We start from the raw sequence: 26,698 nt of genomic DNA on the forward strand, positions 1-26,698 counted from the left end.
TTAGAGACAATTCACCTGGGGCTCACCTTTCTTCACATTTTCCCTCATTTATTTCAGAAATTCATTCTGGAACAGCACCACAACCCTCCCTCCCTTCCCCTCACCACCTTCAGACCTATCACACACTAGCAGTACAGCCAACCTTTTTCATCTGGTAGGGACAAAACACTGTCACTGGGCAAGGAATCATCTGCAGCAGTCTGAGCCTCCTCTTCAATACTGCTGGCTGTCTTCTCACGACGGGGAAGCTTTTTCTCATTCTCCTTAGAAGATGGAACTGAAGGGCTCTCCTGGCGGCTGCTGGTACTACTGTGTTATCCAGAGATTATTTTTTTAAAAAATGCTTAGCACATTTCAAAATATTTATATTACATTACTAATGTAACATCACAACAATAAAAAACATTGCAAATGGTTTGGCTCTGGTTTTAAAATGCAGTTTGGCTACTTTAAAATTCCAAGTTTCATCAAATTACTAATAGTTGTTTTATTCTAGCTTAAAATCCATGTGGTCTGAAGGTATGCACATCCTTTACCTGGCAATGACTAGTGATGATAAATAAATGCAAACAAATCTTCTTTCAGATTTTAAAAGAATGAGTAAGTTAGAAATTCTGTTTTAGAAGTTAGGAGAACTACAGAGGACAACATTTTTTCACTTCAAGATCAGAGAAAGGCAGTAAGAAACTTCATGGGACCTAACTAGATCAGGTAAGTAAACAGGACACAAAAAGCTTCTTACCTCTGATCATGAACCTTTGATCTTGAGGACTCAGAGTAACTATCAAACATTGGTGAGTACATCTGTTTTGAGTCGTCTGTCCCTTCTTTACCTTGTGATATGGTACCAGACTCACATTTCCTGGAAATGAGAAGCATTTGAGGCAAATCTGCATTGTCTTAAACACAGGAGTAAGACAGTTTTCATGAGATTTCCTCAGTTTACTAGAAGTAGTAACAACTAAAATTTCTGCCAAAAGATTTCTTAAAACTGAAACTAGGTTAAATCATCCCACAAAACATTTAGATAATCTTTTTCTACTCTTTTAGGTAGAGTTTCACAGAACCATTTAATGTCACCTTTGGTATATGTTATTAAGGGCATGCAGATGGAATCCAAGTTCATCTTAAATGCTCACTCATTATGGCATCTAACATTTTCTGCAAGAACAGTTGAAGCAAAACCTAACAAGTCTTACTTCCCCCCTCCCCTCTTAATGTGAAACATCAACCCAAACCTGTTTGTATCAGCTTGGGCCCTCATCTGCTTCACAAGCTCTGAATGGTGCTGCCGCTGGTGGTCAAACAAGGTGGGGACTGCAGCAGCTGGGGCACTGACAGTGTCCGAGATCTGGGTCCGTGCCAACTCTGTCATCTGAGTACAGCAAAAAACATGGGAACACAGTGAGCTTAGCAGCATCAAAAATGCTTCTGGAAGAGAAAATAATCATTCTGGCATGCAACTTAGAGACTTCTAACAACTGTGTAAGACTTGGGTTAAACTGATTTGTAACACTACATGTCACTTCTAGTGGTAAAGGTGCATACTGCTCTGTGAATACATATTCCTCCATACTCCATTCCTTTACACATAATAAATTACAGTGTACTTTTAAAAATATTTCCAGCACACTGGTGACAGGTGTTTCCACTGCTGCATTCCAGTTAAAACAAATGGCTGCTCAACTGAGTATGTGGAGTCACTCATGAACTGAGATGGAAAAGCCAATCTGCTGACCCAGCATCAGTGACTAGGTCATCCCCACAGCCTCTCTACCAGCACCTCTCATGCTCTGTCTTCAAACTTCAATCAAGACTTGAAAATATTAAAACACTACACCAAATGGAAGTCGTCTTCTCTGTTTCTTCTCAATTGTTTCTTAACTGGTTTCTACCCACTTCACTTCTAAAAACTACACATTTCCTTGTCTTGATCCAAGACTTCACTACCTGCTCTCACTGCATCTATTTGAGGTGTCTGACCTTTTCTGCTCCTTTAACCCATTCTAGTCTACTCAAAAATGATTTAAATTTCACATATTTGGCAGAACCCAAAACAAGCACATCAGTATTATTCTACAATTCCATTACTCATAATAAAACCAGCCTTGGTGAGCACCAACATGTGCGTGAGCTGTGAAGAAACCGTTCTGTTCACACTCATCAGCCTTTTGTACTCCATCCCATAATACTGACCCACAGTCACTGCGATTTCTAAACTATGATGGAGTAAGAGCATTTCTTGGTTACTGTGTTCCTTATCCAATGTTTGAAGCAGCTGCTACATACTGGGAACTGAAAAACTGATATAAAAACCTGAAAACAAATAAATATTCTGTATAGCACAAGAGGAACAAAGAGAGATTCAAAATGAGGAAACTTCAGTCTCTGTACCAAGTCAAGAGCTTTGCTGAAGATTCTGCCTTCTCCTTTTTTAAAAATTTTATTTGCTGTTCTTCTACCTTCAGTGTAAGCAAAATTGCAGTTCTCTGCTTTTCTAATTTAATTTGCACATGAAACAGATACAGGATCAATCCCTGATGGAGAGCTACTCTTATTCTTGTGTTCACTGTCATCAATCTATCCTGGAAGAACAAACTTCATAGTTTAGAAGATCATAAGAATATGAAACAGGGATTTAAAGCTGCTGATTGACTTCCAAGTAAGGATGCCAGAATAGCTCCTTTGAAGTCCTATCATTTGTCATGTTATGAAAGTGAAGAAGTACCAAGAATGACACCAAACAGAAAATAAGTTAAAACACAAGAAAGTATTCAAGTATACTGCATTTAAAATGGCTTTTCACTTTCCCTAGGGCCTCACCTCACGGAGCTGGTGAGTTGCATCTGTAGAGAGCAGTGCAGGTTCTGCCTGTTCAGCTGCAGCCTTGCACTGGGGCTCCTGTCCAGCCTCCTGCCGTGACTGCACCAGCTGCTGCAGTGACTCTGCATGGACCTATGCAGAAAACACAGACAGCTCAGCTCTTCAAAATGGTCTGGCTATAGTAACTACAGAGTTATTTTTCAAAATCTGGCAGAAAAAAGTTTGAGATAGGCCCTTGAGAGTTTCTTTTAGCTATATTAAACCTCTTTTGGCACTTTCATATGTTCACAGCTCTAAATTAAGGATACCTGTAGGTATGGATTTACTTACAACATTTTGCCTCTTACACTCCTCATTTTAGAAGGGCAGCCTTACCTGAGCTGCCTTCTGCCTTGCCTCTTCCAGTTGTCTCTGACTTTCTAAAGCTGCTTCTTCAGCCTTGATTTTCCAAAGAGCCAAATCCCGTTCATGGCGCTGCTGTTGTGCCTACAGATGAGGAAAACAAGTTTAAACCATGCAAGCTAAACATAAAGGTGTTATTTGCCTCAGCCACTAGTTGCAACTACCTCTTAAAGATCTGGATCTACTCTGCTGGGCTGTCTCTTCTGCTGAAACAGAATTTCTAACCCACAGACCCTCTTCCTTTTTAAGGCAATGTATATTCTCCATATTCTTCCACCACAGTGAAGATCAGAGTTCAGGAGATCAATTAATTCAACAAACTAGAATAAACAATCTTGTCAACATAAGGAAATTTCAAACAAAAATATTGTTTTTGTGGAATAAAAAAAATCATGCATCTCAAACAACTACACTGCTTGGCACTGAAATTCAACATCAATCCCAGTAAACAATCATGCTTTTATCTGAAGAACACAACCAAAACAATGATTCCAGCTAATGGTATATTAATGACACATATTCCAGAGTAGCTACTTTCTTGGTATCAACTTAAAATAAGAAAGATAACAGACATTAATCCTAATAAATGGCCATTATCAGAGATGCCCTACCATGGCCATGATGATTTCTCTGCACTTCTAACAGAAGCTTAACTTGCCCTAACTTGATTAATTTTCTTGCAAACAAACAATAAAAGAAAAAAAAAAAGAAAGGTTAAGACAAAGAAGCGTTTTGCCATTACCTTGAGAATCTGAGCCAAAGAAACACTCTCCTGCTGGGCAAGGGAAATGCCGCGCACTCGCTCCAGGTCCGAGAGCTGCCGCACGGACTCCTCGATGGCACTCAGGTAGTTCAGCTCTGCCGACAAACGGTGCTGCAGCCCCGCAGGGGAGAAGCGCATGCACCCTGCAGGACAGCACACACTGCTCACCCTCACACACTTCAGCACCCACAGCAAACACTCAAGAGAGAACACTGTAGCTGCTCTGGCTCCAGCAGAGTTTTTACAAATACTCACCGCTTGTTGAGGCTGCTCCTGCTGCAGACCTGCTGGTTCCCAGGCCCATGTCAGGGAAGGCCACGTTTGGCCTCAGCCCTGGGGCTGTACCTCCAGAAAAGCCAGCAGGTGACTTGACTCTTTCTGCTGTATTGCCTCCTGAATCCAACTGCAACTTTTTTTGGGAGCCCGGAGAAGGGGAGGAACTTGGTGTCTTCTGGGGTCTTCCCTTGTCTGAGAAACTGATGGTGAAACAAAAACCAAAAGGAGTCAGCAATTCTCCTAGTCCAGCCATTTCATAAAATAAAGTAATAACCTTGTTCTTCTTCCTACACACAAACAGATCCATGCAAAGGGCACAGTCTGTTCAGTTTGCACAGGCCCAGTCTGTCTTCAGGAAATGGCCTCACGAGATGGGTTTTGTCCCTGAATCCCAGTTCAGAGTTAAGTTTCTAGAGCACCTTGTTTTTCCCCAAGTATTAAGCCTAGTTACCACATACACACACATACACATAATTCTTAAAAAAAAATAACACAGTATCTTCATGTTCTACATGACCAGACAAGCAGTTTCAGTGCCTCCTGCTAGGAGCCTGGCATGAGAAAGGATGTAATCATCTGTACGTGCATTTTAAAAAGTGAAAAGTTTACTATCAGCACATGTAACGGATTGTGGCAAGCCACTGCCCTGAATCTTGACTTCTCTCCTAAAATGCAACAGAGACCAAAACTTGCCTTGAACAATTCAAAAGATACTATGGTAACACTGTTTGAGAAAAGATACTTCTTTTTTGAACAGGGAAAATTATACAGATGCTTCTTAAATTTACTATTTCGATTTTATTAAGCTGAAGAGGATTAACAGTGGCTGTTTGAATCCTTTGGGAAGACATTCTGCTTTACTTGGCACATCTTATGAGGTCAAATGACCTTTCAAACCCAAAACAGGATTTCACCAACAGTCACCGAAAGAAGCCAATAGCTCAGAACTCCTCTAAACCAACATAAAATGACAGATCACTCATATTATTTGATGCTTTTTAGAAAAAAGTGCAGTGCAAACTGAGTGTTTCACGAACACCTTTGTTGGACAATTAGCAGAAAAACTGCATTTTTAGCTAGACAAAAAGAGGCTGCAACAGAAAAGATATGTTTCTTTTTTTTTTTTTAATACATTATTTTCCAAGGATGGGTTCATCTCTCAAAAGGCATCGACTCACACAGCTGGGTGGGCTTTGTGAGTATTAGCTGAACACAACTACAGTGAAAACACCTGCGTATCTACTGAAAAAAGAAAGGTGACTGCACAGGTTGAATAGACCCTGACACATTTCTAACAGGCCTTTTCCAGAAGAGGGAAACAAAAACTCTATTTCAATGCTTAAGGTACTCAACATGACAGGACACCACATTTCATATTTAAAACACAGGGAAAAAATATTTTCTGCATGCATAGCTTACTAACATTTGACCATTTCTGTTACTCCCCTTTTGTACATCCAAAGACACAGACAGTAACACTACCAAGCATCATAACATTTGCATAGTCTTATAACATTTTGTTACCTCATCAGGGAGTGCCCAGACAAGTTTTCCAGTGTGCTGTCTGTATCTGGGTTCTGCTCCTGCTCTTTATTAGAAACTCTGCTACTCGGTAAGGATTTTTTTGAATGTTGGGATCCCCTCTCTAATTCAGACAGTATTTTATCTTCTTCCACAGAAAAGTGGTGAGAACTTCCATTGAAGGAGTCCAACCCTAAGAAATAACAACAGTGTCAAAAGTTTGTTTGATTCTATGTTGCAAGCCCCAAAACAATGAATTGAGAAGTTTTTCCCCAGTTAAAGAAGCCTTTGAGTTAGAAGTCTATAGATCCAATAAGCAAGAAATGTAGAATTGGCAATGAAGTTCACTTCTGTATATTGTGTTCACTGCCGAAACTGTCACTCAGTTTTCATTTCAGAACACTATCAGTTTAAATAAGGAAAGTATATATTTAATTCTTTACTACTAATAATCAGAATATAGCCTAGCTTTTTTGGGAGAAAAGTAAAGAGTTTTGAAAAAATAGGAAGAGAATTTAGAATGCCTAATCCTACTTTTGTCATGTTTCTATTGGCTTAAAATCTAGATTTTTTTTATCCATTGCTTATATACTATGAGTGTACCAAGCCTCAAGTTTCTTCATGCTTTTGTAATGTACACGTTACCACAGAAACCAATGTATTTATTAATTTGTGCACTGATAAAAACCAACTGTGATCTGAAAACAAAACATTCAGGAAAATTCGTTGTCACCTTCACAAACATGACCATAACTCAGAAGCCTATTGGCATTTCCTTAGTAGAGAATCTAAGGATAGTTCCCACCCAATATTAAAATTAACTGATTTATTAGAAGGTTGGTTTAGGAAAGGAAATTTTTCAATGCTGTTAACAACCTCTTGCTTATTTACCTTTAACTTACTGTATTTTAAGATCAGAGCATAACCAAAGTCAAGAAGAAACAAAGAAGGAAACACTGGAGGAATAAATCAATCATTCTATCAGTATTAATTACAGTTTCCAGATCTGCAGGACTGCAAGACAAGCCTTCAGAAGAAAGGATACCTCCAGCTAAGTAGTGCACTTACGTTCCTTTTTCCCTCTCTTTCTAGAGGAGGCAGACGAGCGGGAAGACGCTGCAGACCGGGGTCCAGAAGAGTGCTGAGACCCCAGCTCCACAGATCGGGGCTCAAGGGGAGACCTCCTGCTGGGAATTTCCTCCTGAATGCTTGAATTGCTGCTGCCAGCAACACTGCAAAGGAGCACATGGGGGGTGATTAAGGACCAGCCCATCTAGGAAAAGCATTGGTTTTGAGATTAAAAGCTATGACAGCTAAGACATCGGAAAGTTTGATATGATATTGAACATATTTTCAATAATATGAAAGACTAAAAGATGGATAACAACTGTCCTCTCCAATTTTAACTCTTAAGACCTATTTGACTCCATACCTGAACACAAGAATGACTCAATATGTGACTGCACTTCAGATAATCTCTAGGCATACAGACATCAACTACCTGAAATATGAGCAATTTTCAATAAAGGTTTACAAAAGGAGACATCAGTGCATCACACACTAAATAATACCAACAGAAGAAGGAAGTTTTAATCAGAAAGTTTTTTACAGCCAACATTTTAAGTGTGCAAAGTGCCTTTTAATTTCTTTTCTTCTGAAGTTAAGTATCATTGGCACAAACACACTTGTCACCTCTCCTCCAAATTGCCCATAAAATATAAATACAGCTAATTAGAAAAAAGAGGGTCTTGGAAAATTCAGGAAGCCAGGTAGTAGACATGGAGAGTCTAGGATCTAGAGTCTTCAAATTTTAATCTTAACAAAAGCTTTTAAAAATTCTTACAGTTTATGTATCCATTACTAATGGACTGACTTTTGCTTACTGAAAGCAATTGCAGATTTACTACAATGTTTTGAAGTACTGATGGCATTTTCAGACTTAGAAATAGTTTTTCTATTTTTTCTGAAATACAAGACTACCCAACTGAGCATTGTTGTAGCCACACAAGTCAGAACTAATTTTCAATGGACTACAAAGGATAAGAATCTTGTCTAAACCTACCTGTCCAGGATAAAGAACAGTAAAGATTGGCAGGGAACAGGAATACTGGACTCTAGCACTATGCTGGCTGCCATATTAACTGCAAAGTCCTAAGAAAGTACTTCTTCACTTTGACTAGTATAGTACAGTCCAGCAGAAAAGATACCCAGCATATTACGAAAAAAAATTTTTACATTAACTATTTTCTCTTGAATTCTGCACTTTTTATTTTTCTAGGAAGCCTAAGACAGTTACCTGAGGTCACGTGAAATCTTTTTGTCTGTCAGAGTGCTGCTTCCCTGCGAAGAGGCAAAATCCTCCTCGTAAGAAGCCACACTCTCTGGAGGGCTCATGGCAGGGAGCAAAGGGCGCAGAAGGGCAGAGCCTCCGTTCGGCCGTTCTTCAAACACTGAAGTGTGCAGAGAGAAGGGAGAGGACAAAAATTACAACAAATACAAACATATATCAAATAGCTAACAGGAGTTAAAATGCTCCAAGTTTTCAAACACAAAGTCATCAGGAGAAGAGCAGTATTGCTGTCCCATGGCAGTTTTAACTACAAAGTAACAAGCAGTCTTCCTTTTTTTCTGTAAATTATCAAATTCTTTACTTCATTAACATATTCCAACCAAAACATTCTTGAAGAGCACAGTGCTTTAGAGTCACCTGCAGAAAATTTCATGCAGTCATCTTTTAAAAAAATAATAAGAAGGTAAAAAGAATCAAGAAAAACCACAAGACAAAAATCAACTTCTCAGAAAACATTCCTCCTCAGAATGAGAAGCTTCAGGTCAGAGACAAAATACTCATAAAAGGAGGAATAAATTTGTACAAAATGCATGAGACAGTTGTAAGTTATGTCTTACACAGATTCACATTTGAGACCTCTGAAAGTACGTTCCTTAACTGTGAAGTATGAAGTGCATAGAGCAGTAAGATTGGGAAAATAGCAATTCACAAGAGGTTTGAGAAATGTTTCTGTTTTTACCTTTTCCATGAAGTTGGTAATTCTTTGCAAAGATGTTGATGACACTGTGGGGACTTCCCTTCGCTAGTTCCTCCCAGGGCCCCTTGCCATGTGTGTCATTTGTCTGAGTGAAAAGTGGGGAGTACCTCTCAGCTGCTTTCTGAAACTCCTTTATGGGCTCAAAAGCATTTCTCTCCCGAATGCAAAAATCCTTCTCTTTTAATGTCTCCAACATCTTCAGTGGCTGCTTGTGCTGGCCTCCTTCCTCTTCTGAGAGGTTTTCATCACTCAGGAGAGGCCCTTCACTGATGGAGTCAATGCTGGACTCATGAGGAGTAACAGCTTTGCTCAGAGGATATGCCTGGTTCTCACGCCCTGGGGAGTCTGTCTGCCTCTTGGATAAATGTCCCAGGACCCCTTCATGCCTGTTAGCAGCAGGAGACCTCAATCCAAGGCTGATTACATCAGTAAGAGGTCTGATAGTCTCAGGGAGCTTTTTAAACTCACTAAGGTTGCCTACCCCAGGAAGGCTGTCATCAAAGGTTGTATGAGACACGCAGGCACCCAACATCCTTTGAATTCTGGCTGAAAAAGTATTTTCATTTTCCTCCCTCACAGGAGGACTCACAGCCTTTGCCCACCGTCCTTCATCGTGGTTTTCTTGCATAAATTCTGAGTTCCACATGGTACCATAGTTGATACCAGCACCAGCCAACTTTTTTGCTTCAGTTTCAATCCTGCTAGAAAGGGAAGCAGCTGTAGCTTTCAAAGCTTCAAGGCGATCTAATTTGCTCTTATAATGGCTGGCAGAAGGTTTTGCTAAGAGGTTTTCCTGTGCAGCAGATGAATTCAGGTATGACTGAGGCATCAGGGACCCCACAGGGGCAGAATGGCTCCTCTTGCCTGCCAACATTGCATCACACTCCTTTGACAGAAGGTCCATCTGCTCCAGACTCCAGAGCTGGGAACAAGGGCCTCCACTTGAGCCCAAGAGAGCTTGTGGATGGGGGAGCTGGACTCTTGGGCTCAACCTGTCTGGCTGTACCCATGGAGGCTCCATCAAATCGCTCCTGAAATGAAAAGTCAACATTTACATTGATGACTCACATGAATATTGATGTCCTAGATTAAAGCATTGTAGCCACAGATTTATTTTCAGGACAAAATACTTTTTGGTGGAATCAGAGAGGCAGGGAATGGGACACTAAACAGATACACGTTATTTAGTAAAAAAACCCAACAAACCAAACAACACAGCACCTCCCAAATGTGAAATGCCATTGATGGTGTACTCTTCATTCTAGGGGTGTAACAAGTCGAGGTTTTCCACTGTTAGCAGTAAGTCTTTTCCAAAAACTTCCTGACTCCAAAAGGGAGAAAATTTTTTTTTATCAACTGCCCATGTCCAAAACACTAGAACACGTTGAAAGTCCTCCAAAAAAACTTCTACTCTGATTGCTATGAGGGTCTCTGAATACCTGATACAGTCCTGTGAGTCTCATCTCTCCTCTACTATTAGCAATTGCATTTCTTCTTTGATGTTACACTAACAATATTTACTATATGGTTTATCTTTTAATTCTACACATAGTTGTACATGGCTTCCTTAAACTTTTCCAGAAGTGAAAAAGTCTCATTGCACTTACTAAGTCAGAGTACAGATACTGAAGCAAGTATACATTTAAGAAGCAGACATTCATTATGTAGTTAAAAATGAAGACACTTGCACAACACAGATATTAAGGATACCCAAAGAACTTAAGGATTTTTAGTTTCTTACATCTAAGTGTTTGGTTAGGCACCTTGACTTGCAGTAAGAAAACTTTGATAATACACTGAAAGATACAAAATTGGGAAAGCTGCATGAAAATAAATTGGGAAAGGCTAGTTCCAAGCAGAAGCAGAGGTGTTTGGTACTTCATAGAGAGCAACTAATGGCTGAATCCAAGACAATGGATTAAACAGCAACACTGAGCAAACCAAATAAGAAAAATGAACAGATACACTCATACGATTGGCTTCACTTGTCCAACGGCAATGGCAGAGGAAATAAGAGTGCCCTATATGAAAAACAAATCCCACTGATGCCAACAAAACATTACCAACAACCACCATTCACTATTTATTTACACACTCTCAAACTAGCCATAGCCAAAATTTTCATATGGTTTCCTGCATCAGCTTCCTCTTTACTGCAAGGAAAATGCTGTAACTGATGTAAAGCCAATTACTCTCACTGGAACAGGAAATCAAGAGCCAAGGCTATTTTCACCTCCCAGAGAAGAAAGCAGGGGCACTTTCCTCTCTCTCCCAAGGTCCCATTTGCCTACCTCAGTAGTGGCAGCTGTGGTTCTGAAAGCGACATGTCACTGCTGGAAGATGCACTCGGAGGACGCTCTTGAGCCTTGTTTTCTTTGTCAGATTCCCCAGATGGTTGATAACCAGGTCTGGGCTAGAGATGAAGACAACCACAAAAATACATTTACAAAAGTCTGTCAAAGTTCAGGAGCTCTTGCCTCATTACAATTGAAGAGGCTAATATCCAGAATTCAGCTTCTCTTAAAATAGAAAGATGATTTTCAATCAATTTTCTAGTAGGCCTTGCTGGGCAAAAAAAAGCAGCCACTAGCAAAGAGGCTGCACACTGAAATCACTATGTTTAAGCAAAGCTACACATTTTGATTTGGTTTTTTTTCCTCAACTGATAACCACCAGAACAGCACAAATCACAACCTCCCTAAACATACCACCTCCTATTCCTGCAAACAACTGCAAGACATTAAGCCAGTGAATCAATCAGCAGTACCTGTGTTTCCTGCCCTGTAGGCAGCTGAGGTGGCTCTTCTAAAAGTGTTCGCTCCAGCAAGAATTTGGAATAGGTTTCCTGTAACCGTTTGGCTGCTGAAGGCTCAGGAGGAGGCACATTCTTCACTTTAGTAACAGCCTCCTTCTGCTTTCTGTAGAGCTCTTGAAGCCTTTTGTTCTTCTGTTCTGTTGCCTCCTTTTGTGCTTTCTTCTCTTCATTCTGCTTCTTCTTCCTCTCCTCCTGCTGCCTGATGATGTACTGACGAACCTCATTACTGTCATAGTGGCGTTTCTTAGAGATCACCTGAGGCTCCTCACTGGCTGCTACCTTGTCTGGTTTCCTTTTGGTGGGACTGTGGCTCCTCATATTTTGAGTAGGCAAAACCGAATTTTGATTCTGCTTTTCCCCATCTGCCTCTTGCTTTGTACTCATGGAATCCAACTGCAGGTCATCAAGAATCCCACGTATCTCCATGGGCAGGAAATCCTTGTTTACAGAGGCATGAGCTTGGTTATCAGCTTCCAGTTTTCTCAGATTGGCCTCAGACCGTACTTTACTTCTTGACCTTTCAGAACTTCTTGTAGAGCTTTTACGGGCAACATCCAATCTGGAATCAGAACCTGTCCTTCCAATGCAGCCTGCTAAAGAATGAGAGGTTAAATATGTCAGGTACCAATTAAATTTGCAAAAAACAATTGTAAAAAGAAGGATGAGGCAGGAGGGCAGATCTCACTGAAAACAGGTCTTTGCTTCATTCAGTGTCACAGTCTGAACGTGGCAGCCTTTGTTCAGAATGAGCCTTTCTACTCTTACCAGCCTCACCACCTCACAGGCATAAGAAGCACAACAGTTCCCAGCATGCCTTATTTGTCCTATCTGAGATTCTGGATAAATTCTGAAAAAGGCTGGTGGAGGAATAATGAATATTTCTGATGCACATGGATGACATTATACTGTATCTGGAAGAACCACCTTTCCTGTTAAACTGGGATGTTCAATCAATCATCTTGGATTATATACAGCACACTTGGAAAATTAATCTGGCCTGTGAACCACTGCTAGCCATTCCTTTCCCCACTGGGTTCAAGAGGTAAAGACAGATTGCAGATGGTCCAATTTTTTGGTTGCAGCCCCTATCTCATCTTTTCCAGATACCCCAAGCACCCTTGCAGCACATACCACCCCTCAAGTCCCATGTGCAGGAACCATGACACCAAAAAAGTCCACAATGCACCCAGGAACAGAGGTTATGCACCCCAGCCGTGGCTGAGGAAAATTTCCCCCCCATCTCCCTCAAATTCCAGGCTAAAAATAGAAGTTATTTTGAAAAGAAACTTCTAGCTCAGAACACTCTATCTCAGAAGTCTGCAGACATGCAGTGTTATGTAACAAAGTAAAATGAAGTAAGTCCAGTGATAAAAGAACAACATACCAGACTTGGTAGCTCTCTCTCGGCCTGTTCTGTCACTGGATACAGCTCTTCTGTCCTGTTCTATTCTGGGAGCTGGACCCAGGATCTTTTTTACCAGCTTTTGTCCCTCCCGCCAGGAGGATGCACTTATCACATAGCTTCCACCTGCAAAATAAAGAATAAATAAAAATCAGGCTCTAGAGGATTTGCCATGATATCAGAAAGAAACATTCATTGCAGCCATTCATCATTTCTGATCAATTTAATTTTGCATTAGTGGTACAGCTGCAGTTACACAGTTAGAACACTGATGTCCCAGTGTAACACCCAAACCACACTTCAGCACATTAAAGCCCTACAAAAACTGATTTTAGAAAGAAGAACGGGTTATGCATATCTAAAATATACAAACAAGCCTTACTAGGGACAAGGGTAATATTTCTAGAGCTGTTCACCACCACTCAAATACAGAGAATAAGAAATAAAAACATAAAAGCAACTCAGTTGTTGTAATAATAGGAACAAAATTAAAGGTGAGATATGAAAACCTTTCTATCAAAATAACATGAGCTAATACTCTAGGAAAAAAACCCAAAACTACTTTAAAGGCTTTTACAGATTATTAATTGGTGAGATATACATCTTGTGAGGAGGTTAAAAAATATTGAGCAGCAGATGTTTTACACCAATGCTAACTCACTGTCCCTTAGTTGGGACTTCTGTTCCAGCTGAAAACAGTTAAGAATAAACCCTTTTAGTTGATACTTAGTTCAAGGAGAGAATACCTTGCAGGTGACAAAAACCCAATCAAAATGTTCTAGGATTATTTTATCATCCTACATATAATTAAATGATAACAATTTGTTATGGTGGTATCTTTACCTAATATTGGGTAGATTAAATGATAGGTTTATTTAACTCACCTTTCAACACACTAACTTCCAATATATTAATATTTTTTTTTAATAACGACCTTAAAAGTGCTTCAGAGAAAAACACAGTATAAAAAAGGAAATTTATTTAGGTAATTCAGATAATTAATGATCTGTAAATTAATCAAACCTTTCAGAGGTATTTAATTGCTAGAAAAGTACCTAACTTGAATATATAATATGCAGTTGATTTTTAACAATTCCATTTCAGGCTCTACCTTCAAGTGCTCTGCCTCAAGAAACCCAGCCACTGCAGTGTGAGATCACCACAGCCAAAGAAAAAAGGCATTGTACTGGGCCCAACAGCACTTTGAAGACAAGATACCAACAATGTCAAGCAAAATCCAGCACAGATTAATTATTTTGGCAATCTAAGTCCTCAATTTCCAACTCCCTTCCTTGTTATTACTTTAATCCAGAAGTTTGCAGCCCACTACTCAACCCTTTGCTAGAAGAACTCCTTGCCTGCATTGTAAATTATCCAAGTATTTTATAAAAGAGCTGTCATTTGAAATATGTCACTCCAAGCCTCTTTGAAACAGAGGCATCAGCCAAAGGAGCTCTCCTGCAGAACTCACTGCTCTCAGTTAGTTCTGAGTGTGTTTGAAGAGCCAGTGTAAAGTGTCATCTTCCATTTCAAGTCAGCTGTTTAACTAAAACACGCCAACGGGGCAGAACATAAGCCATGGCTATTAATAGCCTTGGCCATGGTAAGCAGTTTCTTACTGCAATGACTGGAGGAGGATGGACTAGCATGGATATGTTACTAAGAACTGGTTCTTGTCTTCCAGGGATTTATGGCCATTATTTCCACACATTTAATCTATTATAACAGAGGGTGGCTTTGTATATAATGGAAGGGCTGGAGCTTACAGCTGTTGACTCCCTTGAAGGCAGAGAGGACTTCCTCACAAGGGAAAGCAGAGATCTCCTCTCCCTGGTAACCAGTGACAGGACCTGAAGGAATGGCCTGAACTTGTTTCAGGGGAGGGTTAGGCTGGATATTAGGAAAAGATTCTTTGTTCAGAGGTTTTGGGCACTGAACAGTCTCCTCAGGGAACTGCTCACAATTCCAAGACTGAGAGAGCTCAAGAAGTGCTTGGACAATGTCCTCAGGCACAGGGTGGATTGTTGGGGTTGTCCTGTGCTCTGAGCTCCTCCATCACTTGGAATTGTCATAAATACATAAGACAGCTGAGTGTGATTCCTCTAGTAGGGATTGATCACCATAGGAAGGAATAAATCCATGCTTATTACTGGAAGTATTTGTATTCCTTACCACAAAATATTCACAAGCAGGATTTACAGCATGCAGAAGTACATATGCACTCTCTAAAAATCCTTTGCAATAAGTTTTAAAGCTGCTTTATTTGATTCACAATGTTTACAGATCACTCTACATAGGGAGAAATATAAAATCTTAAGAAGGGTTCAAAAGGTGCCTAAACTTGCATATATTTAAAGAAAATAAATTGCTCTGTGTATGACTGCAGGCAATGCTACTTACTTTGTATGAAAACTAAAACCAAATAGGAAACATATCTAGAAGTCTTCCTAATTCTTTTGCTGCCAATATCAAAGATTCACACTACTGGAAAACTAGGAAGCTTTGTCAGAATTCCATATGTGTTTAATTTTATTTTCTTCTATAAGGGACTGCTCTAGAATAACCTGCTTGCATCATCATCTCTAAATAATTAAATTGTATTTAATAATCAGTGGAATTGTCAGACAACAGTGAGGAAACAAGTTCTCAGTTGGTAAAAGAAATAAACATTTCTTTAAAAATATCGAGATTTGGAAGACCAGTCAGGGAATGTATGTTTACATTCTTCCACCAACTGAAAAAGCCAGGAGTGGGTTCAGCCAGAACTGAAGGTGCAGAATAGCAACAACTTGAAACGTGGAAGAACAACAACCAGAAAAGAACCAAGGGCATCCTGTTCTCTGCTTCCCCACTGAGAAATCATCCAAGACAACACTTTTAACTGCAGCCCCTCCTTACCTGACAGGGGAGCAACTTGGCAAGTCCCACTGGCACTGATTTTAATATCATGTCTCAGCAGTGCTGATTGAGCCATGGGTCAGGCTCTAGTCAGATTCACCATAAGCTGAACAAAAACAAGATCCAGAGCAGAGCTACTGCTTCTTTTTGTCTACATTACCCTGACAGATACCTAAGGATACCTCTCCCCACAAGAAACTCATACTTGGCAGAAGTTTCCTTAAGGTGCACACAGCAAGTGGAAAGGCAAATAATTAAAATAAACCACAAAAAAACTGCACACAGGTACCAACCAAAAACAAAACCCCCAATGCAGTACAGAACAGTGTACAAGCTCACTGGCACAGCACTGCTGCACATCTAAGAAGGCTTTTGAAGCAATACACTTTACTTTTTCTTTCTTGAGACAAAACTCATCTCTGAAGGTCATGTAACAATCCTCCCTCTACAGCAGAAATAGTCACCTTGTTTGGACTCTGGGCTTGGCAATCGTGCCAGTTTTTGCACTTTTCGCACTGGTCTGGTTGCTTTCTTCTCTTTGTTTCTCTCACTAGATTTTCCTTTCACTGTTGAATCCTCTAAAAACAAACAAAAGCTGTTAAGTGATATCCCACAGGGGAGAACACAGAATAGCAAGCTTGATTCAACATTTGAAAAACCAGAACTCAGAGAAACACAACAGAATTCACTGGCTTTCCCAGATTATATACCCAGATCAATGACTTCCAGTCCAGTACTTCAAAATCTTCAAGGTCTGTTTACCTACACACTGGAAGGCAGTGAAACCACAGCAAGGCCACAACATCTTTTACAAAGTTAATTTTCAATTCTAAAAGAAATGTTGGCAGTTTAAAGTGAGCAACTATTGGTTCTCTTCTGCTACAGATACTGCATTTTACTGCTCTAATGTTCCACAAGGACATGTAGTTCCTGAACACAAGGGCTGCTGCTTCCACATTAATGCATGACAGAACATTCAGCACATCAGGAACTCTGTGGCTTCTTTACCACTGTTTTCTGGTTGCTCCTCTCTAAAGAATGGGATCAGACAACCTAAAACAACCAAGATGCACCCCACCATGGGCAGATCTGCAGCTTTATTTAGATGCCAATGCAAACATTTACAGCCCTGATTTCACGTATATTCACTCTCTCATGGATGTCCATAGGAAGCATCAGAGGCAGGTTATATTTCATATATATATCAGAGGAGGTTATATTTCAAAGACATAGGAATGGAATTTTAGCAGTCTTTCTCAACCTTAGCATCCTTTCCTTACAAATTTTCTAGCTGCCTTTAAGGCTGACAACATGAGCAGGTAAGGCAATCAATGCACTAAGTACCAGAGGCCTCAGTAACTGCATTTGCAGAAAGTTAACTTCCCCCTCACCTCTTTTAGTAACTAACAACCCTTTCCTGTCACCAGGAGAGTACAGCCTGCTTCCAACCCCTCTCCTATTACAGCAATTCTGTTCTAGTATGGCAAATCCTGAACATCTTCAAGACAAAATTACTGGAAGCTTGGGGTCCCTACAATATCCATTAGCCTAACTGCTATACAAAGATGAAGATACCCTGAATGGTCTATACTTATACATAAAAATCTTTTTGTTGTAAAGAACAGTGCTGCTGTAGATATTGAGATATGACAGATAATTTCAGCACTAGAGAGCAAAGAACAGTTCTGATACAACTGTCTGTACACATCAGAAACACCACATGCTGTAAACTTAATACAGAAGTAACACATGGATAGATAATCTGACAACCTAAAAATACATTTACAGTATGTATTATGTGCAGCACAGTGTTTGTTTACTAGCAATCAGCTATTCAGTATCATCTTTTCACCTCAGAAAGGAGACACGTTCCACAACAGCTGTTCTACACATGGCATCAGGACAGGAGTGTGGATCAACACACACAAAGCTCCTTCCTTTTGTAGGCACCAGACACATGATCCAAATACCTTTTAAATGGATCTCTTCAACGAAGCCTTTAAAAAAAACCCTGAATTTCTACAAACAGCTTGCTATGCTTGCCAAAATGAAAAAAATAAATCCTAGAGTAGATTACAAGTCTGTGGAAATTTGGCATTTATTTCACAGACTGATCTGAACAGTATATTTGCAAAATAGTTTTACTGAAAAGGAGCATCTCTTCTCTCTGAACTACTTTTTAATGAGTGATTCCATAAAAAGTCCCCAGTAACTTATTGAGTCGTACATGGAAAAAAGACAAATTGTTTTATTACTACACATACCTACAGACTTAAATCTCAATTTTCCTTCAGTCTTACATGATTTGAACAAAGAGAGAAGTCATTCTTAATAAATAAACTCTTATACTGCAAAACTAGAGGTTCCCTGGGGATTTTATTTTCCATTCCCTTCCATTGTATTCACCTGATCTCTTCCCTCTCCCCCAACTAAGTCAGTCAGAGGCAATTCAAGCTTACAGCACTCCACTGTAACCAGCCTAGCAAATAAAAAAACCACACTTGGGCATCCTACTCCAGCTCACACAGAGAAAAGAGCTGCCAATGGTACTGTAGTTTTCCAGAGTGAAAGATGAATAAAGATTGTGTTTTGCAGCAGTACATTTGAAAACAGAAACCAAAAGTGGGCTTTGTCCTTTAAATCAGGAAATTGTACTTATTCATGCAAACACATATTAAAAAGCCACAAAATTAAACTAAAATTATTCTAATGGAGACTCTTCTTTTTTCCTGTTTCAAATAAATGCCATTACTTGATTCTTTTCAGCACTGTTTTTTTATTAAAAGTATTTGAATGAGAGAACTGGGAGAAGGACTTATTTTGTTGTTATTTTAGTGTTCAGTAAATTATTCCTCCTATGGAGTGAATTACAATATATTTAACACTCATTGCTTCAATTTTTTGTTTCCATGACTTTGTAACTTGTACAAAATATATTTCTCTGTCTCTGAGAGAAGGTTGTGTGGTTTAATCAATTCCACTTGTTGCTCACCTTTTAACTGGAGTGCAATATCTCTGTAAAGCTCCCGACTAATACGAAACTCGTCCGCGTGCCAGATCTTTCCATCTGGAGTGCGAATCCTTGTTTCAGCAGGATTAAAACCTGAAAGTAAACGATCCAAGAGTTTAAAATAACTACAGAAAATGTAAATACAGCATTGTCAGGGTGGAAGGGATGGGAAACTGCTAAGTGAAAAAGGAACTACATGCATTTCTAATGCTAAAGTAGAAGAGAGCAATGTATCAGTCTGCCACTTCCTTGCAGTTGAAAAACAGCAGACTGGGTGAGGAAAAGATTATTAAAAATGTGAAAGGCTTTTTCAATCAAGACAATGTTACTAAGCTCTGAGAATATTAAAAAACTTATTGCAATCAACCTAAACACCAATACAGGGAGCTTCTTTTTCCAGTAATTCTAGGAAGAGACAGGAAAAATTTCAAAGGAATTTCTGTAAAGCAGCAAGAATTTCTTTTTACTTGTGATCTGTGATCAAACCATGTTATTCATTCCTATATTGCCCAAAGAGAGCTGTGAGCCAGCTCCATGCTTTGAAATGTTGCTCAGTGGATTGAGCTCTGCTCCCTCACCCAGACCAGCCAGCAGGAAAGGGATCTGCACCTCCATACCTCTGTATGATGGAACAGCAGGCACGGCTGTCACTTTCCTGACCTTGGGAGTCACCGTGTTCTCCACGCTAGTCACCACCACAGGCTGCTCAGCACATCCCAGGCGCTGCCCTCTGCCACTGAGCTCCTCAGAATGCTCCCATTGCTTTCGGATCCTCTCCTTCAGCTTCTCCAACTTGGCATCGTGCTGCCGCTGCTTCAGGATTTCCAGCCTATGACCGCTGCAAATACTCGTGGCAGAAGTGGAAGACGCTTTCAGTTCACTGTCCTGGGATGTGCTACTCTGAGAGGCTCTAACACTACTCTCATCTCCCCTGGAGCCACTGGTTTTTTCTTCTTCCAGTCTTGGAGGTGCTGCAAGCCTAAGCAATGCCTCGTTACTCTGCAGGGCATCGATTGTTGGTCGGTCATTCAGGTACCTCACTACGGTCTCGTCTGCAGCAGAAGGGAAGGGGCTGCCAAAGCCTCTGCTGTGCTGATCCCGCTCGTGTGCCAGACAGGCCGAGAGTTCACTCTTCCCTTCTGCTTCACTCAGCTCCAAACCAGACAGCAGCTGCTTGGCCTCAAGCTGGCTAGAACTGTGATAAGACAGAGAACCATATATATCCCTGATGTAACAGAAGTGGAAAAAAATTCAGCATCAGAAACATCAGTGTAGGACCTTCAAACTCAGTAATCAACGCATTCATCAACTAAATGAATGACTTCCTCTACCTTGGCTCCACTTTAAAGGCAAGTTCTTTTAAAGTCTGGCCACCATACATTTAATAGTGCAAGTCTGATGAAACAGAAAGAGACTTCTGTTCAAAATTTCATTTGTTGCACTCTCTGTCTAAAAAGAACTATATATAACATTGAAGACTAAAACATCAGCAAGCAGTAATGTCACCCTTCAATTTAAGGGAAAAGCCTTAAATAACAAGTAAAGAACTTAAGAGAAGCATAATATACATGAGCTACTCAATTAATAAAATTGACCCAAATCAGTCTCACATGCAATAAGGAGGAGTCACCTCACAGGTGACTCTAGTAGTGGAAAAAGAGAGCAAAACTTAGATGTCAGGATAATAATCATGTTCTATGGCCTGTTCTGTGCCACTTTTTTTCCATGAAAAGCTGCTCTTGTCTGAGTTTCTCACACTCACAAGAATGGAATGTATCTTTAGTCCTAGCTCTAGTACTACTAGTACTACTCTTGCTCCACTCTTGCTCTTGGTAATACATTTGGGAACATATGCTGAAGAACTAATGAAACAAAGCTGAAAAAGCATAAAGAAATAGTCTTTTTAGTTCTTAGAACTGAAAATAAATACCTATCAAACCCATCAGGTCACTAATGACATATCACTTGATGACCTGGCCCCATTTCAAAACAGTTGACTTTAAACTCATATTCACTGATTAAAAAATAATTTTTTAATATTAACTAAAATTACAATTACAATACAATAAAATTACCACTACATGCTGTCATGTGGGCAGAAGACGGGAGGAAGCAAACCAACTTTTGAGGAGTTGTTAAAAACACCACTTTTATTTTAAATCTAATCTTAGCACGTTTTTCTTCAATAGCCAGCCATCCCAGCACTAACCTGTACAAAGCCAATGGCTCACAAAATTCCACACGACTACATTTTTTCACATTGCTTTCCAGAGTAGTTGCTCGAAGAGGGCTGCGTGAGGACTTCTCCTTGCTTGATTTATTTTGGCTGGAGGACCGGGAACCTGAAACAGGAAACAAAGAATCTTCTATGTATCTGCCTCTCCAGAAAGAGAAAGCTCCTGGGGCTGAATAATTTATATAGGTTTTCTTGGGTTTGAGCAGTTGTCTCTCCTGCAACAAACTGATTTCAACAACTAGGAGCAAGGCAGTAAATGCTTGAAACGATAATACTTAAAAAGAGATAATAATGCTAAAAGATTAATTATAAGTAATTAAATCTGTGAAGTTGGCTGTGTTGCCACTAGAGCTTGATCTGTCTGTTCTTCAGTAGCACACTACCAGAATGCTCTTTAGGATATAAAAATGAGGGTTTATTTCCTATAAGGAAATGCTCTCCTTCAGTCAGATAACAGAAGCACCAGATTTTGCAAACTTCTTATCAGAGTGGGGTAAGCAATGCTCACTGAGTGTGACTGGGATAGAACACTCTCCTTCCTAAGCTCAGGAAAGAAGCACCAGTTTCTCCTGGGCAATTAGAGTTTCAGGAATAAAGGAGACAAGCTGGGGGCAGGGAGAACCCAAGCTCTCCCAGAATGCAGTGGCTTTGTGCTGCCTTACACATTTTCTCCTCAATAATACATACCCTTCCTGCTGCTCTTCCTGCTGGCACTAGCAGAGGGCTTCTTGGCATCCATGACAGAATCAAACACAGCCGTGCTGGTGGGAGCTATTTCCAATTTGTTCTCTATATGACGTAGCTAGAATTGGAAGATAATGCAAATTAGAACATTGTCTTCTATTTTTAAGCTAGATGTTTATTTCCCCCCCGAACATGACAAATTTTTCCTTTTTCATGATGAATCAAACTGCAGGTAAGAGCAAATTCACAAGGCTGACGTTGCAAACCTGTATGGTCTTATGGCCAGAAACTACTATTAAGTTTTGTTTAATAAGGTTATCTAAATTAGGCTTTGTTGCATAGTTTTATTCCCTTAAGTATGCTGTTTTGAAAACATTAATAATAATATGCCATTCAGAGACTTAATGCTCAGTCTGAATAAAATATTAATTTCACTTGGAAAATATTCTGTAATACGCTCTTCCAAATGGAGCGTGATACAAATTCCACATGTAAAACCCCACACTGATGCTCCACTAGTGAGAAAAAAGAGGGACAAAGCTATGGGAAAGAGCTGAATTCTGTGAAAACCCAAATTGCTTGGCCTCATGAAGCCAGATTTTAGAAACTACTCTATCATCTTAAGCACCCAAGTTAATTCCCACAGAAATACAGCAACCCCAATGCACAGAATGGAAAATAATTAAATACACTGGTGTTGCCCCAGTTTCTGACTGGTTTGAGTAAGCAGGGCAGAGCTATTTTTCCAAGTTTTCAGACAAATGTGACATTACCACTTTGTTAAATAAAAAGATATTACTACACTACAGACTAAGCTTGCTGTGGCAAAAGCCTCTCCCTTATGTGCAAAAAACTTTTCCAAGATACAACCATGTTCAACATTGGCATACTCCAATGGCTTTGTGCTATTTACAACTCATTGAAGAGACAATCACTGAATAAAATAATACTTTGGTTAAAGCTTTAGTAGACACTAACTGATTTGAAAAGGAGTTAAAAAAACCAAACCAAACAGCACCAAAGGAAAAAAAAAGTAAAAAAAAAAGTACTTACAGCAGCCTTACTCTGAGAAAAAGAAGCCCATGCTGCAGTTAGATCTTCCAGGGCAGAAACAAAGAAATTAATTTCTCATTAGTATATGAAAAACAATTAAATAAAATGTTGCTTCAAAATAATTTTCATGCACTTGCTAATCAAGTTCTTTTCACTACCCAATTCCAGCCTGAAAATCTCCTCTATGACAGACTGTTATCAGTCAAGGTTCATCTTAGCAAAGCTATAAAGTATTTAATGTAACATATTATGAGTTTACTAAGTTAGGTTGAATGCATGTTGACCTGACATCAAATCCACCACACATAATAGAAGATGTTTAGAAGATAAAATGAAGCTGGTTATTTACCCCAACATAAATGCTTTATATTTTTCTATTATACTACAGTTTAACTACCTTTTTTTTCCCCTTGCATTTTCTTCTTCAGTAAACTAAGCATGAATACATGGTCACTGAAAGACTCTACTCAAAACCCAAGCTCCGAACAGCAGAATTATGAACAGTAATCTTTCTGAACTGTGCACCCTACAAACAAAACAGAAATAATGTTTGTGATCAAGCAGGAGGTACTAACTCAAGCCTTTTAATCTAAACAGACAGCACTTACTCTATAAGCAATTGAGCTCAGGAGGATGTAGTAGTGTTTCCCTCTATAAATATTTACTTCCTCAGTTCCCCTCTTCTTTTGTTTTCTAATGGTTCTTATAATCTAATGGTTTATAAAACACAACATCTGTGTGTCAGAACCATGAAGAGTAGTAGTAACAGAGAGTTGAAAGAAATAATCTCTTCCTTATAGTAGAAAAACTGCCAATTTAATTTCAGGCAAGATGTAACAACACAAAGGAATAGGGTTAGGGAAGCAGCACAGAAACAACTTTGCTTTGACTTCTAGAGATGGTGCTTCTTGTCCATAGAATATTACAGCTTCAAAAAGTAAGTAATTTTAAAAGAAACTGATTATACCACAGGAAATAATCAGCAGAAATGTTTTCTTACAGATAAAATAATAATCTTTCTACTTTCAAAATAACTTCTGGAGTCCAGTTTTGTCATACTGGAGGTCATATGATTGATCTCAAACCACAGGCTTAGCACACGACTCAGTTGCTCCATGGACAAGACCTTTATTCCTTTCTGGGAAGATTTTTTTCAGGGAAGAACTGTAATTGTAAAATTTTTCTGCCCCCTCCTTTTCTAAAATTAGAGTAATCATAACAGTAAAAAACTAAACAATTTCTCCAACTAAGGGAGACAAAAGTGCTGTAAAAGTTATCCTAGCAGAGATGCACTGCTGCTATTCAAGTGCCTTCACCACTGTGGAACTGAGTAACTGTCACAGAGGCTTTTCTTCACTTCCTTACTTCCTTCAAGACCCAACAATTCCCAATTTCTGTTCCTGCACTGCTCCTCCTCTATAGCACTTAAAAAATATCTGTCCCTGTGCCATCTTGGCAACCAATCCCACACTGGCAACTGCTAATGCAGATCAGCAAATACTTCACAGATCAGAGTACAAAACTGCTATCTGCAAAATGGAAGCCACAGAACACATGCTCTCAGCTCCAAAGAGAATGCTCAAAGTTTCAAACAACTCATGACAAAATATCTCCCAAAACAAGGCAGCAGAACAGAGAAAATCCTTACCTCTGGTGGAATCCTTGCTTTGGTTATGCCTTGGATTTTGAAGAGGCACCTCATTAGACTTGTTGCTCCACATTGTGTCAATTTACCTAAAAAAAAAAAAGTAATATAAGAATCAAAGAGGTATAAAGTAAAAGCAAACGTGTTTTAGTCTAAAGAGAACATAACCTTGATCATTATGATCAATGTCCACCTCATCTAATGACTTCAAATCTTGTTCATGAGCAAGGACAGATAATCAGCATGAAACTACAGATGTGGTCACAGCTTCCAGCAGAAACCACGTAATTCCATGGGTAAAGAGGGGTTTGATTTTTTTATTCTGTCATAAAGAAACATTAACTTGATAAAAGGAGGCCCAGAGGTTGACACAATTTAGATCAGAATAACAGGTATTGCAGCAAGTCTGAAGAAGTCCACACTGAAATAGTGCACACAGAGGCCTAACAGAGACAGCACCACATGGCTTGAACCTAAAAATGCCTGGGGAAAATACCCAACTCCACCAGTGACAGAATGAACATGACACTGGTCTGTGTAAAAGGAAAAGGCACAGCAGGACTACAGGACACTACAGACAGGAAAAAAAGACAAGGCTGGTGCCACCATTGGTTTCCTATGAACTTCAAAGGCAAGACTCAGAGTGAATCTAAAATTAAAGTGTGAACTCCTAGCCACTAGCACCAAAGCAGTTTCTATAAAGGATAAAAAACAAAAACAACAAAAGAAAAACAACAACACAAAAAGATTCCAGCATATGCTTAACTGAGCTATCTTCATAACATACTGACAATACTTCTGTTATGGAAAGAAAAAATCAGGTGACCACAGAATTCTAACAGGAAGTTCTAGACCTCTGAAAGAGTAATAAAAGCACATTTTCCTCTATCTTATTTCATGAACTCCCAAATGTAATTTTTCTTATTTTTTAATTGCAGAAAATTTATTTTGTTCTTACTTCCATACACTGTGTGCTACATAAAAAAGCAATCAAATATAAAGATCAATCTTCTGGTAAAAGCAGACCAAAATTAACACTATCTACTACTTACTGAAACAGATTTTTGCCCATATATTTTGTGACAAGGATTTTTATCATATATGGTTTTAGGATACTCCCAGTGACCAGTAGTAGAGTTTTTTCTTACATTCAGTCATATATCCTGTACTTACAGTAGTAAGTTATCCCACAAAACTGCTCCTATGCCCCAGGAAAAGCTATCAATAATAAGAAACTTTGAAACACCTTTAGTTGTGACTTTCTTTGATGAGTCCAAGAAAAGAGTTTCAAACTCTTTGTTTGAAAGAGTGAGGAAAAGACATGTAAGCTTATATATGTAGGTACAGAAAGACAAGTCCACAATAATGCAGAAATTCCAGAAAGGAAAGGTGGGTGTGTTAGTTTTTAAGTATCCAATGGTTATTGGCGTCGAGCCAAGTGCAGTTAGAAAATTCTGCTTCTAGGACAGGTGCTGAAGAGCTCATTCATGCAGAACAGCACTTTGTGCCTCACATCATTCATGCTGTAAATCACAGCACTGCCCTGCCCTGGAAATCATCCAGCTGATCCTCTCCATCATTGCAGAAAAGATCTGTTGGGCTAGAAATGCAGAAAATAAATATTAATAAAAATGAGGGAATTTTCCACAGAGAACGGATTTTGAGAGCTGCTGAAAATACTGTATCATACCAGTATCAGGTTCTTGCCCAAATACATATGTAACAAAACCTACCCAATTTGCAAATTTAGCATATGATAACTTCTGGACAAGCAACTATCTATTAAAGGATTAAGATTCCATTTTAATGTAATTCCTTGGGATTTATTCTTATCACTACAATTATTAGCATAGATAAGAAAAAATAATGAGAGACTATAATTGTTCTTTTTATTTTACACACGCAGATCTATATAGTTTATTTTAGGATGCCCTGAGAATGTAGAATTGTAACACAAACTAAATATTCTTTAAATGTATATGAAAAGCACCAGATTAAACAATCTGAAATTGCTTGTTAATAGGTTTCATTCTCACACTGCCAGTTATTTACCTGAGCTGAACAGAACTCAGACTGTGACACACTTTAGAGAACACCTCATGTAGTGCACACTCACACAGTAA

The 26,698-nt window shown here is 39.3% G+C and overlaps 1 protein-coding gene across 5 annotated transcripts in view; it reads right to left on the minus strand.

Annotated features, from left to right (window-relative positions):
• Positions 1-26,698, minus strand: part of CEP350 (centrosomal protein 350) — a 69,223-nt gene that overhangs the window by 33,877 nt on the left and 8,648 nt on the right. For 3 of the 5 annotated variants that reach the window (XM_079313955.1, XM_079313951.1, XM_079313952.1), the window contains exons 2-22: positions 24,579-24,664; positions 22,931-22,974; positions 21,881-21,995; positions 21,167-21,299; positions 19,575-20,152; positions 18,940-19,050; positions 16,412-16,525; positions 13,032-13,175; positions 11,600-12,240; positions 11,124-11,245; positions 8,815-9,863; positions 8,082-8,235; positions 6,854-7,017; positions 5,789-5,978; positions 4,244-4,464; positions 3,968-4,131; positions 3,199-3,309; positions 2,824-2,955; positions 1,239-1,375; positions 743-862; positions 143-309 (exon numbers count right to left, since the gene is read on the minus strand). In XM_079313955.1, coding sequence (XP_079170081.1) covers positions 143-309; positions 743-862; positions 1,239-1,375; positions 2,824-2,955; positions 3,199-3,309; positions 3,968-4,131; positions 4,244-4,464; positions 5,789-5,978; positions 6,854-7,017; positions 8,082-8,235; positions 8,815-9,863; positions 11,124-11,245; positions 11,600-12,240; positions 13,032-13,175; positions 16,412-16,525; positions 18,940-19,050; positions 19,575-20,152; positions 21,167-21,299; positions 21,881-21,995; positions 22,931-22,974; positions 24,579-24,651 — 4,684 coding nt within the window. In that variant the 5' untranslated portion in view covers positions 24,652-24,664. Of the gene's footprint in view, positions 1-142; positions 310-742; positions 863-1,238; positions 1,376-2,823; positions 2,956-3,198; positions 3,310-3,967; positions 4,132-4,243; positions 4,465-5,788; positions 5,979-6,853; positions 7,018-8,081; positions 8,236-8,814; positions 9,864-11,123; positions 11,246-11,599; positions 12,241-13,031; positions 13,176-16,411; positions 16,526-18,939; positions 19,051-19,574; positions 20,153-21,166; positions 21,300-21,880; positions 21,996-22,930; positions 22,975-23,327; positions 23,457-24,578; positions 24,665-26,698 lie in introns of those variants that run through there. The other 2 variants (XM_079313954.1, XM_079313953.1) reach the window with 2 other exon arrangements.

Source organism: Erithacus rubecula (genome assembly GCF_903797595.1).
Source record: "Erithacus rubecula genome assembly, chromosome: 10".
NCBI classification, from domain to species: Eukaryota; Metazoa; Chordata; class Aves; order Passeriformes; family Muscicapidae; genus Erithacus; species Erithacus rubecula.